This window comes from Pleurodeles waltl, chromosome 12 (genome assembly GCF_031143425.1).
Source record: "Pleurodeles waltl isolate 20211129_DDA chromosome 12, aPleWal1.hap1.20221129, whole genome shotgun sequence".
In the NCBI taxonomy this organism is placed as follows: Eukaryota; Metazoa; Chordata; class Amphibia; order Caudata; family Salamandridae; genus Pleurodeles; species Pleurodeles waltl.
Genome location: NC_090451.1, coordinates 132,252,306 through 132,265,534, shown reverse-complemented (window position 1 = coordinate 132,265,534; position 13,229 = coordinate 132,252,306). Strand labels below are relative to the sequence as shown.

Sequence of the window (13,229 nt, the reverse complement as noted above, 5' to 3'; positions counted from 1 at the left end):
AAAACAGCTGGGCCTTGTGCAGATTTCCTAGTGACCATGTAGCTCATCTCCAAGGCAGTCCAGCTCCTGCCCTTTAGGCCACAGCACATATGTCTCCAGGAATACTGACCTTGCTTCAGCCAGAGGGAGAGCACTCCACCGGCAAAGGTTTTCCTCCTGGTAATGCATCTCCTTAACAGTGGTGAGTGTCTACTCAAAGGCATAGCAAGGAAGGAGTTACTAGTTCAAAGAAAACCGTTTTATCTAAATTGGAAGACCAGAGCAAGAAACCAGAGCTATCCAAAGGTCTGCCTTTTCGGCTGAAACTTCTCTCCCAGTTAAGGAGAACTGCACTTTCCTTCTATGTGTACAGTCTTCGCAAGTAGGGCATCCTAGGCCACAAAGGTATAAATTTGTCAAGGTATTTTGTTGTTCTGTGCCAGACAGTCCTTATGTTGCCAGGTAATAGCTAGAAACATAGGAAGCAGTAGGTTTCTCTCTAGTAGGACAGGTAGGTGATGGAAAGCAACCTCATTCAACAGGTAGCTGCCCCTGACAATGGTTAGAGTATCACTTTAGATAATCCAGTCAGCCAAAAATAGCTCTGCTGATACACAGCACAGTAAAAACTTGGAGCACTACTTGAGCACTCTCAGTTTTCTGGAGAAAAAACAGAGCAGGAAAAAACAAACACTTTTCCAAGCCAGGCAGAGGACTTTCTGTTTGATAGAAATGGAGTTGCAGACATTGTTTTACAATATTCTTCTTTGCTTTATTTTCAACACATTTTCTAACTTGTGCAAATTACGAGAACATTTACACATGAGTCTACCTAAATCTAACAGGACTGTGAGTGCTTCAGGCCTAGATAAAGAATCATGAATAATCAGCTACGTGTGAGTAATGTATCCTGAATCTGCTTGGCTATTTTGTGACCCAGGCGTCTACATCTCCTCAGGCTTCAGAAACGCATCCTGCAGCATTTGGAGCATCCCTCACCACTTTCTTGAAATGCATGTGCTTGTCTGCTTACAGTGAAGAAGAGGATCTAGGCCGAAGTGTGACAAACCTAGCTCCACAGGATGCATTGGATGTCACTACTGTGGATGTGGGAGACAGACTGTGGGAAGACATTGTGAAGTCTGGAGCCAAAGTGCATCGGAGACTGAATGAAGAGTGTGGACAACTCATAGTAGCAGCAGCACCAGACTGGAAACCTGGAAATTCATGAAGACTAGACCTGAGGTTTTTGCTCGCTACGCTCCTAACCTCTAGAACTTCATCCCAGTCTAGATCCGCCATGCTTCATCCTCTACTTCTTCAGGGAGTTGACACCCCGGAGTTCAAGCAAAACCTTGCCACACAGTAACCACCTGGATGCTGGACTGCCCCTGAAGATATCTCACTTCCACGCCGTTGTATGCAAGTCCCCGTTGCAGCTTGACTCTGTGTCACTTTCCTTGCTACTTTACCCCAACCTGTAACCCTCACTTCTCTACTGTTTGCTAGTACGTGTCATGCAGTATCCCTGCTTGCCGCGTCTGATTCTCTAACCACTGTAAACCCCAGGTTATGTAGGGCCACCGTTGCCTTGTAGATATGCTAATGCAAGATATGTCACCTACTTGACCCTTGATACTTGACCCTGAATGGTGTCAGTGCCTCTCCAAACAATTTGCTAACACCAGAACTCTCAGGACTGAAGTGGGCAAGCCCATCTGGAGCTACAAGACCCAATCCACCTGGCGCGCTAGGAGGAACTCAATTAAAATGTCCAAAGCAAGATGCTGAACTTCGTACCTGCTGTTGCAACTGCTGGGCGTTCTGCATAGTCCTGCGTTTTGTTTATGAGCAGTTAAGATGTAATAGTAGCTGGAAATACTACCACATAAAACAGTACGGTAAATAAAAATAAATGTGTGCTCCACTCACAAGTCCCTTCTCCACAGCCCAAAGAACATGACATGTGTATGTATCCTCACCATGGCTTCGCCGGGTCCTCTGAGCTGTGATGGTCCTGCTCTTTCTGTCTGGTTCATACACAGTGCGCCCCGACACTTCACAGCAGAAAGAAACCAGTGCATCTGTGGCACTAAGAAATAAAGTTATGTTAAGATCACGCAGTTACAGCAGAGACAACCCCTCTTTTCACACCAATTTGCTTTTGAGCCTGGTGGACACACATACATGGAGTAATTCGCCCTTCAATTAGCTCCGTACCCGAGAGAGTGTCTCACAGCGGCTTGAAGCAGCCTTTGCTCTGGATCTCAGTCACAGCCATTTTGTAACAGGACTGCGAGGGCCTGATTCTCAAAAGGCTGCACGCACAAAAGCATAGTTTAATGCAGTTTAGGTGCACAAAAAAAGCTGTTTTACTTCAAACTTACACATCCTGGTTCACAGAATAAGAGTCAATGGATGTTTCAACGCACATTGTATAGACAACCTAGGATAGTGGAAAATGTGCCATAAAGTGGATTTTTCACCACTGAAAGTTTAGAAATAGAACAGTGAAGTGCCCATTAACACAGGTTTGTGGGTATTCACATCAAACGTGCAGGTAGCTTCCCAGGATGGGAAAGGGAACATCCCCATATTTAATGGGTGCATAATGCGAAGGACTTCCACACAGAAAACAAAATATCTTGTGGAAAAACAAAAGTAAAATGCGTAAGAGCAAATTTCTGGATAATTTATTCATGCATCTCTTCCAGCTCGAAGGAAACTGAAGATTGTGAGGTCAAGCGGTATGTACGTGTATGTGTGTATGTGGGCGTGAGTGGTACACCTGAGAGTATTCTGGTAGAAGGAAGGGGTACTCTTGGCATTAAGATGAAATGTGCAACATATATGTCTGACCAGTGCTTAATTTGTAAATAAAAATGTGCCGGTGCCCAAAGCCTGCCTCTTAAACACGCGGTTGCTGCAATTAAATGAGGGGACACGAAATAAAGTAATGAGGCAGCGTAATCCTGAAGCCATCTCGGGCCTCTTCAATCAATATAAAGCCACTCCCTGCCCCTTCCGCTCACTCTTGCAGCTTTCTACTTTCTCCCTTTGTGACGCTTTTTCGTTTTTTCCCTTCTTCCGTCTTTCCCATATGTGTCTTTTGCTCGCAGCAAATGTTTGAGACAGAAGAATAAGCCCGGCCCTCAAAAATAAGTGCCGGTGCTCAGCACCGGAAACAACAAGCACAAATTAAGCACTGTGTCTGACTCTACAAAACAAACTTGCGATAAGTAACTGGGATAGAGATACATACTGATAACACAATAGAAAACTTTCACAGGCAAGACCAGGTTCACCAGGCCAGGGACCTTGCAATTGGAAGTTAGTGGTTCAAACTAAATAGCGTACGAGTTCCTAAAGACAAATTCGGGATAAACAAGAGCTGACCCACCTGGAGCTTAGAATCTTTGCAATGGGGGAAATCCTGGGCCTCATGGAAGCCAGTGCTGCATGCACTTTCTGTCAAAAATGGGAAAAGAGATGAGAGGTTGTTTACACATACATCTCCAGACTTAACACCCAGCTCTCCTGTGCTGTGTCCTACCATATTACCTTAATTCTGCAATGTTCTATCTCTGTACTCTGCCTGCTAATTATTTGTAGTTGCTTGCAAGGCACTCTGATACCTTCTTGGGTGCAGGAGTGCTATATAAAACTTTTATACAAATAAATACATTACTTCATCCAAGAGGTTTGTAGAACATTTAGAGTAAGAAACTTTAACACTGAACAAGGAGGGCAGGATCCATACCAGAGTTTTAAGATACCCAAAGAACATATGTTTCCATACAAAGAAACTAAATGGAACTCTTTTATAAAGTCAGATGCAATCATGAAAATCGGATTTAGAACAAATGAAAGAAGTGTATTTGCCCTCATTCCTTCATCGTTTATGCTAAGTAACAAAAAATAAAGTTTTCTGAAGATAAGATTTGGGTTGAAAAGAAAACAAAACCGACTGTACAGTGAACTTCAGCTGAATGAATCAGAGCTCACACGTATCCAGAAAGAAGAGGAACATTAGACAGGGAAACAAACAGCATGCAACAAAGAAGTAGTATTGTTTTAGTGTAAGTCAGGAATGCCATCTGCATGAACACGGACAGAAAGGAAAGAGGTAACCGCATCACTAAGATACTGTGGACAAGGGAACCCAGAGACACACTGGTAAATTAAGCATAGGCATGGCTACAGATCATGTTAAATGCAGACAGGCCAAGATCTCAAATCTGAGAAACATACACATGGTGGGAGGAAGAAAATAACCTCCATAACTATCTAAAAGTCTGCAGGGACCTCAAATAAATATATTTAAATATATTTGAGCAAAAAACCATGAAGGATACATTCTCTCTAATCTTCCATCCCATTTGCATGAGCATCAAGGTGGGTCTGTAGATTATGGAAACAAATAAGCCTTGGAAGCCAAAACAAGGCCATCAAAAATTGTTAATTCCTGCTCATTCCAATCTCTTTCCTATGCCTTCATTCCACAGCTCCACCATGTCAAGCCGGTATCTTCTGTTTTTTAAGCACCTACATCATAGTCTCAGAACGGGACGTCCTCCTCAGGACAGGAGTTTAACACGTGGTGTGGATGGATGCTAAACATCAAGAGACTCCTTCTCTGGCTAAGGCCTTAGTACATACTTGAGGTGGCCGCTCCAAGGGGAATTTTAGGGGTCCCTCACCAGGTTTTGTAGAGTAGTGTGCAGAATTTTACCTTACTCCACTGACTCATTAACTCTAGGCATCACTGGAGGTCTGGCACAGACATTCTCCTTCCTCACATCATTATGCATAACTTCAAGTTATGCATAATGAAGTTCCACAACTATGGCCGAAGCGAGGGATGAATGCAAAAAGCCCACATTTTGGACCATTTTGTTTTGTCTTGTATCTTGTCCTCTACTGTTAATCTAATATGTATGCCATTTTAATTAAAGTTTGTTGAGTCTCATGTGATCAACTCTTTACTTATCCCAGTTAAAAGAATACATACGATTTGGGTTTAAACTTCCAATTTTAATTCAGGTAGTTCTTTTGCTTGAAAAGGTATTTCTTAAAACCTTTCCTCCTCCAAGTATCAGACTATCTTTTGCTCAATGGCCGTGCACCTCTTGGCCTCTCTTTTGGTCCCCGCCTATAGGGAAGGATTTTAGCCACAACCAATGAATTCCTGGGAGATCTGTTATGAAGAGTATCATGCTGGGATTTTAATTTGCACTAGAATAAGTCTCACAGTGGACACCTTTGTAAATTAATGTTTTCAACATAAAAAATACTTACCTGGTGGTTGGTGACATCAGAGAGCGAAGCCACATATTGCAATCTCCACCTATCCTGTATGCAGAGGCTCAGAGGGCAGCTGGACTGCAGCCGGTGCTGCGTGCTCAGTTGAATACAGGAGCTACTAGAGCACTCTAAGACACCCACATCCTGCAGAACGGAAGGTAAGAGAGGTCTTGGTGGCTTTCATTCCAGGACGAACTAAGGAACAAATACTAAATACGCCTATAGAATTACAGGTAAGACGTTACTTACCTGTAACTAATTGCCAGTAATAAGGCACAGGAGTAACTCCTGCCAAAAAGTAAAAGCCTGCAAATATGAATACGTCTAAAGTGTTCTGGAGACTAGAATGGTGAATGGATAATTCAGAAGACTAGAGATCCCATTTCAAGTGGAAATTTTAAAGTACTTTGCTAAACCAATTAGTCTAGAGTTCATCAGCAAATGAAATCAAAAACATAATTGTGAGAATGTTCGCTAACATGCACATCGGGTATTAGTAGAAATGTATAGGTGGAGCAAAGTAACAGACATAGTGAGACCTCAATGAATCATTATATTAAGCTTCCTCTGGCCCCAGGGGTAACATCATCAGTATTGCCTGGGTACCAGGCAGAGGTATTTCATACTCACGTTTTCTTGTGGCACGACAATGCGGTAAACGCCACCGGCATGTAGGACATCGGTCCACCTTATGGCTTTCCCCATGAAGAGCAGCTTTACCTAAATACAGAGACAATATACTATAATATAAACAGGTGGGTAGAGAGTGATAATGACAAATGGAGAACTACAGGAAAAAAGAATGAAATGAAGAGGCAAACAAAGGGGAAATAAGGTTGACAATATTTTTAAGTACAGAAATAACAGAAGAGTGAAGAAACCGGACGTAGAAATGAACTGACACACATGTTGCATGGACAGATACTAGTCTGCATGTCAAAACTGATGAACAGAGCTCAAATTCAACAGCTTGTTCCTTGAAGGTCAAGCAAGGTGTGGTGGTCTCCTGCAGATCATTCTATGGCATTGATTGGATGTGGATGGAAGAGCGGAAGGCAGCAGCAATCAAGCTCTGAAGACTGAAGTTACATGTTGTGTGTGTGCAGTTTTATATATAAAAAAATATCACTGCTTTAACCACTGCTGCGACTACTACGTGCCTTGGTTGGTAGAACATTGACATCAGAGGGCACTGGGAGATCATGCGAAGCTTGCATTGTATATATACCCTCCCTGCACTATGTTGGTAAGCAAAGTCACACATTTGTAGATACATGCGTTATTTCTCATCAGCAACATATTTGAAAGGAGAACATAAGGGGCAGGCATAACACCACATGGAGTGTTTCTGGCAGAAATGAAATCTGTGAACAGAGTAACATAAGGATTTGAGATGATGGTTGTGTGCATGCATAGCACCTAGTGTCACACTAGTCGCTGCACAGGTTTCATCCGCGAATTAGGCACACATGCTATGTCCCTCACTATCAGGGGATGGCAAAGAGTTCACACTTGCCAGATATGGCAAGATTTGGTAGCAACACAGGCACTGTTTACCAATACTTGCTGCTAGTACATTATAAACATTGGTGAATGACAGGAAGAGCTGTTCAAGGAACACTTTAATCTACTGTTAGCACACATGAGAAAGGCTCAGAAGCCAATCCTTGCAGCATGCTATATTGGAAATTATGTTGCAATTAATGCTGCTGTTTATTGCATTATCTGTTTCTAGTTCTATAATTAGCAGAAGTGTGCAATATGTAGATCGTTACTGTCGTGTTGTGCTATTTCAGTCTTCTACAGTGCACCCCTTGTGATCTGAAGGACCTGGTTTAGGACCTGATTTACAGTATGGGTGGGATAATCTGTCAAAAACATGGATATCCCTTCTTCTGTATTACAAGTCCCATAGGCTAGAGTGTACCTGAAGTATGGTGGACAGGTGACAGAGCTTCCCATCTATCATAATTCTAAACCAGACCCTTAGTTTTTCTTCCCACTCTTGGGGAAACTGCCATGTCTTGAGAGCAGTGGAAGGACATTTTTTCTGTTTGTTTTATTGAAGGTTTCCCGAATAGCAAAAGGTGCCCATGCAAAAGCACTGCCTGATCTGTAGATGTATCTAATACGTGAGAATTGCACTATGTGTTTTCGTAATAGTACAATACAAACCACGGCTTACCCAGAGAAACAACGTCTCAGTGGATTTGTGTTTATGTAAAATAATCTTTCTCAGTTATACAGAACATACTGATTTCTTCTTCTTCCCGTGCATGATATTATACTGTAACAGGTATGCATATAGGTAATTTCTTTATTTTTCAAAATTAATATAAAGAGACTTGCAATAAAGAAACTACTGCCTGGGCACAGTCTACGCCAAATCCAGCATCTTCAAGACCATCATGATGCTGAAGCAGAAGAGGAACAAGAAAGCAATACATAAATCCAAGCGTATGCTTGAAGAATATTTTAAAAGGAGGATCAAGATCAATTTAGACCTCTATACATGGTTTTCTGGAACTCCAGGAACAAACACAAACTTTATTCTGAAGGACCTTATTACGAGTTGCCTGGAATTCCCAGTCTGGCCAGTAACTGGAGTTACCAGGTAGATGAGCAATGGTGCGGGATAACCACACAATATTCCCAAGTGAGGCAATTCAGAATATTTTAAGGGGGACAAATCCTTCAGGTTTTACCCAGAGGATATTTCATCTGTAAAGTGTCCCAAAGTACAGCCTTCTCCTTTAAAGAAATACATTCTTCGAGGGGTTCCCAGAATCAAACATTTTCTCACACAATCATTCTACAAAATTGGCAGCTCTCTACATAATTACCTAGTGAAACTTTGCAGTTTTGTTCAGTTGTTCATTTTAAAAACACAATTACATACAATATCGTCAACATTCTATTGGTCTCCCTAAAAGTATGAAAATATCTACAATGTGATATAAGAAATCTGAAATATGGGTGTAGGGCTTTGAGGATTATTTGGACTTCTCTACCCCCACTCTGACACCTACTCCCAGCCAGGACATGAGTGACAAAATTCGTGACTTGTAGCCCATCAAGGAATGGCTCACTGCCACTCTGTTTCTTTCATTAAAAATACAGTACTGTTTTCACAATGATGTTTGTGTCTGTTGCCATGTGACTTAACAAATGTTCTTTTCATTAGAGCGTAGTACCCCCAGCCCTGAGATTAATTAAGCAACTCTGAGGCCTGGCCAAAAGTTTGAAGACCTGTTACAGATGGTCTACTTGTGATCCCAAGGTAGTACTACAGCCCAGTGCAACTGATATCCCAGTGTTGCAAACCCCCTTTACTGCATGGTCTCCCAGATTTCCAACTTTTTTCTGGACCCTATTGTTGTTGGATATAGACCTATGGGCATTTGTACCCCAACTAAATAGGAGAATGGTATCTGTGCTCATCCTTTAAACATGGTTAAATTGGCTTATCCCTGATTGACATATTTACCTTACTTTCTAGTCCCTAGTATATGCTGTAGAAAATGCAACAAGGGTCCAGACGTTAAAAGCCACCTGTGGATTCAAGGATCTGTGGTGCCATCCACAGCGTAGGCCCGTAAAACATGGCTTCAGGCCTACCATGTGTAGCCTGACTGAAGTAGCTTAAAAACCTGCTGGGAAACCTATTAATATAATCTTTTCCTCTTCCTCCGGCTGGAGCATGAACCAAGTACTCATTGGTTCAGCTTGTTTACCATCCTTCAAGCTGATCGTGCTATGACTGAGACACTACTTATATTTGTTATTTTTCCTTGTCGAACCTCTTGCCATTTGGATCTATGTTTTACTATGACACACACACACACCAAAGAATCCCTTTCTCCTTCAAAATGGATGTTTATTGTGACAAAAATATTATCTGCTTTTATTGTGGCAACAGATGTTGGCCCTCATAACAACCCTGGCGGTCGGTGATAAAGCAGCAGTAATACCGCCAACAGGCTGGCAGTAATAAAAATTGAATCACGACCATGGTGGAAACCACTAACACAGCCAGCCGCTTTAACACTTCAACTGCCACGGCGGTAGCAACAAACACCGCGGCGGTCACCACCAATAGACAGGCGGAAGACAATGTACTGCCCACACTATTACAAGGTACCAATCCGCTAGCTTTTCGGGGGCGGTACTAACGCCATCAAAAGCACAGCGGAAACAGTACACAGAAGGGAAACCACTTACCTCTCGACACTCAACGAAGAACCAGGATGCCATGGGGCCCGAGTTACAGGTCCTGCCCATGTTGCTGTATCTATTTATATACCACTAAGTGGAAAGAAGGTGGCGGCGGCGACGACGGTGAGTACTGCACCTAGCACACAGGGGAGGGGAGGAGGAAAAAGAGAGTGACACACACACACGCAAAACGCAACACCCCCACCCCTACCCACAACAACACACACACATATCCAAAAACATCACAGATACACCCCGTCACCTCTTGGAAGAACGCAGGAACAAAACAAAATGAGTTTAACTAGTGTAATATTCGAACAATCAGATAGCCCAAGGGAACAGCAAATAATCAGTATACACCAATATTTACAGCAAGAACACAAGTCCGTACACTGTCCCATAAAATGTCCGTGGACCAGTGGTCCCAAAAAGCATGGGCGAAGCCCACACATGACACCTGCTTCAAGACCGAGAGAACACTGCAGGGGCATCAGGTCAAATAAAATCAGGCACCTCAGGGGGAAGGAGAGGGGGGGCACCTCAGCCAGATGATGGTAATACGCCACTGCTCCTCGACGGGGCTCCATGCCCACTGCTTGGGCCTGGGGAGTGCAAAGCCACAGCCTCTCAAATCTCTCAAGTGGGTGATTTGCCCACTGCTTGGTCCTGGGGAGTGCAAAGCCACAGTCTCTCAAGTGGGTGGGTTGCCCACTGCTTGGTCCTGGGGAGTGCAAGGCCACAGTCTCCAAGTGGATGGCTTCTCCACTGGATTTGGAGGGAGCTTTGTGCCCAGACTGCTTCATCCTGCCAAGGACTGTGTTAGCAGATGCTTTTCTTCACTGGTTCTGGAGGGGGCTCTGTGCCCAGAGTGCTTCATCCTGCCAAGGACTGTGTTAGTGGATGCTTTTCTCCACTGGTTCTGGAGGAGGCTTTGTGCCCAGAGTGCTTCCTCCTGCTAAGGACTGGGTTAGTGGATGCTTTTCTCCACTGGTTCTGGAGGGGGTTTGTGCACAGAGTGCTTCATCCTGCCAAGGACTGGGTTAGTGGATGCTTTTCTCCACTGGTTCTGGAGGGGGCTTTGTGCCCAATGATGCTGCACCTGGGGTGTGGCAGTTGACTTTGTCTCACCTGGGTATCTCAGCCACGCGATGTACCTGGAACAGGTAGCATGATACACCACGGATGCAGACCCACACTCCATCCTGCGGCGACTTAGGCTGCCAATTGCTGGTTTGTGTCAGTGCTGGAGGTGGTGTCTCAAGTGCGTGTCCAGGGTCCAGGACGTCACCTGCAGGCTCTGACAGCTGCACACTGGGGATGGGGCTGACGTCCGACAGAGTGGCATCGGCTAGGCACGTGGTGATGCTGATGGTGGTGCAGGCGGCGGTGGCTGCGGCAGAGATGCTGCCAGTGCTGGCCGTGGTGCAAGTGACTGTACCGTCTCTGGCAGCCTCGGATGGCTGATCCTTGGGGAGGATGCTGCCGACTGACGTTGTGGCAGTGGCGGTGGCGGTCGGAGCCGCGGTGGTGAATGTGGTGCATGTGGCTGCCATCCCTGATGATTTGGTGGTCACCAGCCCCTCACCAGGTGACATCGTGCTCAGAGGTGATGTGCCCTTTGGCTTGTGGTCCTTCCCTATCTTGACAGTCGCTGCAGGGACCTTGGCACTGTCCACTTGGTGTTTGTGTGAGGCCTTGCTGGGTGGGTGGTGTCCCCTGCTTGAAGCTGGCCCCTTTTTGACGTTTGCAGGTGGTGGAATAGGGTGGTCCTTCTTTTCTGTCGGTGGCACACTGGCACCTCTGACGGGTGCCCCCTTACACTGTACTGGAGTAGCAGGGACCACAGCGGATGCAGATTTGGTGGTTGAGGTGCTGGGCTGGGATGTAGACATCCTGGCCCTAGGGGAGGGACGGGGTGAGGTGTAGGGAAGAGGTTCAAGTTAGCTAGTGAAAGTTTTTTTGACACACGGGAAGATGGAGGGGGTTTGGGAGTGGAGGAAGAGGTAGTGTTTGTAGGAGGTGTACGTCTGCTGAGTTTGGGTGAAGGTGCATGGGTTGGAGGCTGTTGTGAGGTGGATGGCTGTTGAGTGGGTGTGTGCCTTCGTTTGTGTACTTTGGGAGGAGGGCTTAAAGACACACTGGGAGAGGACACAGGGGATGTGTGAATGGTAGTGGGGGTGATGATTGCACGTGAGCGGTGTGTAGTGATGGGCGTGCTGGTGATGGAGGAAGTGGCTGAGGATGTAGTGCATGCAGGTGTGAGTGGAGACGAGACTGGGAGGGAGGTGGAGGAAGGGGACACAGTGGAGACAGTGGATGTTGGTGTGTCTGCATTGGGATGGTGCTTGTGTGAGTGCCTGTGGGTTGTGGGGTGCATATGTTTTCCTGAGCCACTTTTTTTTGTGTTGATGTGTGTGTATGCTGGTCTGATGGTGTGCTTGGGATAGGCCGAGGTAGAGGGGATTGGGTCTGGGTAGTGGATGTTGGAGGGGGTCTGGACACAGGGACAATGGCTGCCATCAGTGCTGAGGCCAGAGCCTGAAATGCTCTCTGTTGGGCCGCCACGCCAGAATGAATGCCCTCCAGGTATGCATTTGTTTGCTGCAAATGCCTCTCGACACCCTGGATGGCATTCAGAATGGTTGACTGCTCAAGAATGAGGGATCTCAGGAGGTCAATAGCCTCCTCACTGAGGGCAGCAGGGCTGACTGGGGCAGGGCCTGAGGTGCCTGGGGCGAAGGAGATGCCCACCCTCCTGGGAGAGCGGGCACAGGAAACACGCTGAGGGGCTGCTGGGAGGACAGTGCTGGTGGGGGGGTGGCGGCTGTACCTGTTGTTGCGGTGGGCACAGAGGTGCCCGCCACCGCAAGGGAGCTCCCATCAGAGGAGGAGTCTCTGTTGCTGGTGTCCCCTCCTGTCCCTGTCGTGGAGCTCCCCTCGCCCTCCGTCCCACTGGTGCCTTCAGGCTCCGTAGATTCACCCTCATGGGCCATGTGAGATGCAGCTCCCTCTGTCGCCGGTGCCTCTGCTCCTCCGCCAGATGATGCTAATGCACACAAGGACAGGGTGACAAAACAAGAAGGGGGGGAAAGACAGAGGAGAAACATGGTCAATGCCAGCAACACCACTACCGTTGGTGGACACAACACACAGGGAGCAGCCCTTTGCAGTAGGCTATGCACTAGCAGTTAGTAGGAGAATCACCTGCCCATGGGGTACTACGCCTAACACCATTTGCTGCACACCTGGAACCCACAGGAGCCTGATTAGTTGTACATGCCCACTAACACTATTGGGGTTGGAGTGCCTCAGAGCCTGCCTAACAAGGGACCTACCCTACCGAGTTCACCCTGGCCTAGGGGAACCCACAGCCCACATCCACCACCCAGATACTTTGTAAAGCGTGCAGAGTCAGCTGAATGCCACTGTACTTACCCCTTGTGGCTGCTGTGATGCCCTCAAGCGCCTATCCAGCTTCGGATATGCCACCGCCAGGATCCAGAACATCAGGGGGGGTCATGGTGCGAAGGGCACCCCTTCCACGTTGGGAGGCCAGCCCCAGCTGGGCCTCCGCCGTCTTCTTGCTCCAGCGGCGCAGGTCCTCCCATCTCTTGCGGCAGTGGGTGCTCCATCTATGATAGACCCCCAGGGTCCGCACTTCCTTGGTGATGGCACGCCAAATACCCTTCTTCTGGTGGGCGCTGACCTAGAGGAAAGGTACAGGATGAAAG

At 46.4% G+C, this 13,229-nt stretch overlaps 1 protein-coding gene across 1 annotated transcript in view; it reads right to left on the bottom strand.

The window, feature by feature from the left end:
• CTC1 (CST telomere replication complex component 1) overlaps positions 1-13,229 on the bottom strand; it is a 158,280-nt gene that overhangs the window by 49,591 nt on the left and 95,460 nt on the right. The window contains exons 14-17 of the mRNA XM_069216790.1: positions 5,914-6,003; positions 5,278-5,427; positions 3,380-3,447; positions 1,962-2,071 (exon numbers count right to left, since the gene is read on the bottom strand). Of these exons, the coding sequence (XP_069072891.1) occupies positions 1,962-2,071; positions 3,380-3,447; positions 5,278-5,427; positions 5,914-6,003 (418 nt within the window). The remainder of the gene's footprint in view (positions 1-1,961; positions 2,072-3,379; positions 3,448-5,277; positions 5,428-5,913; positions 6,004-13,229) is intronic.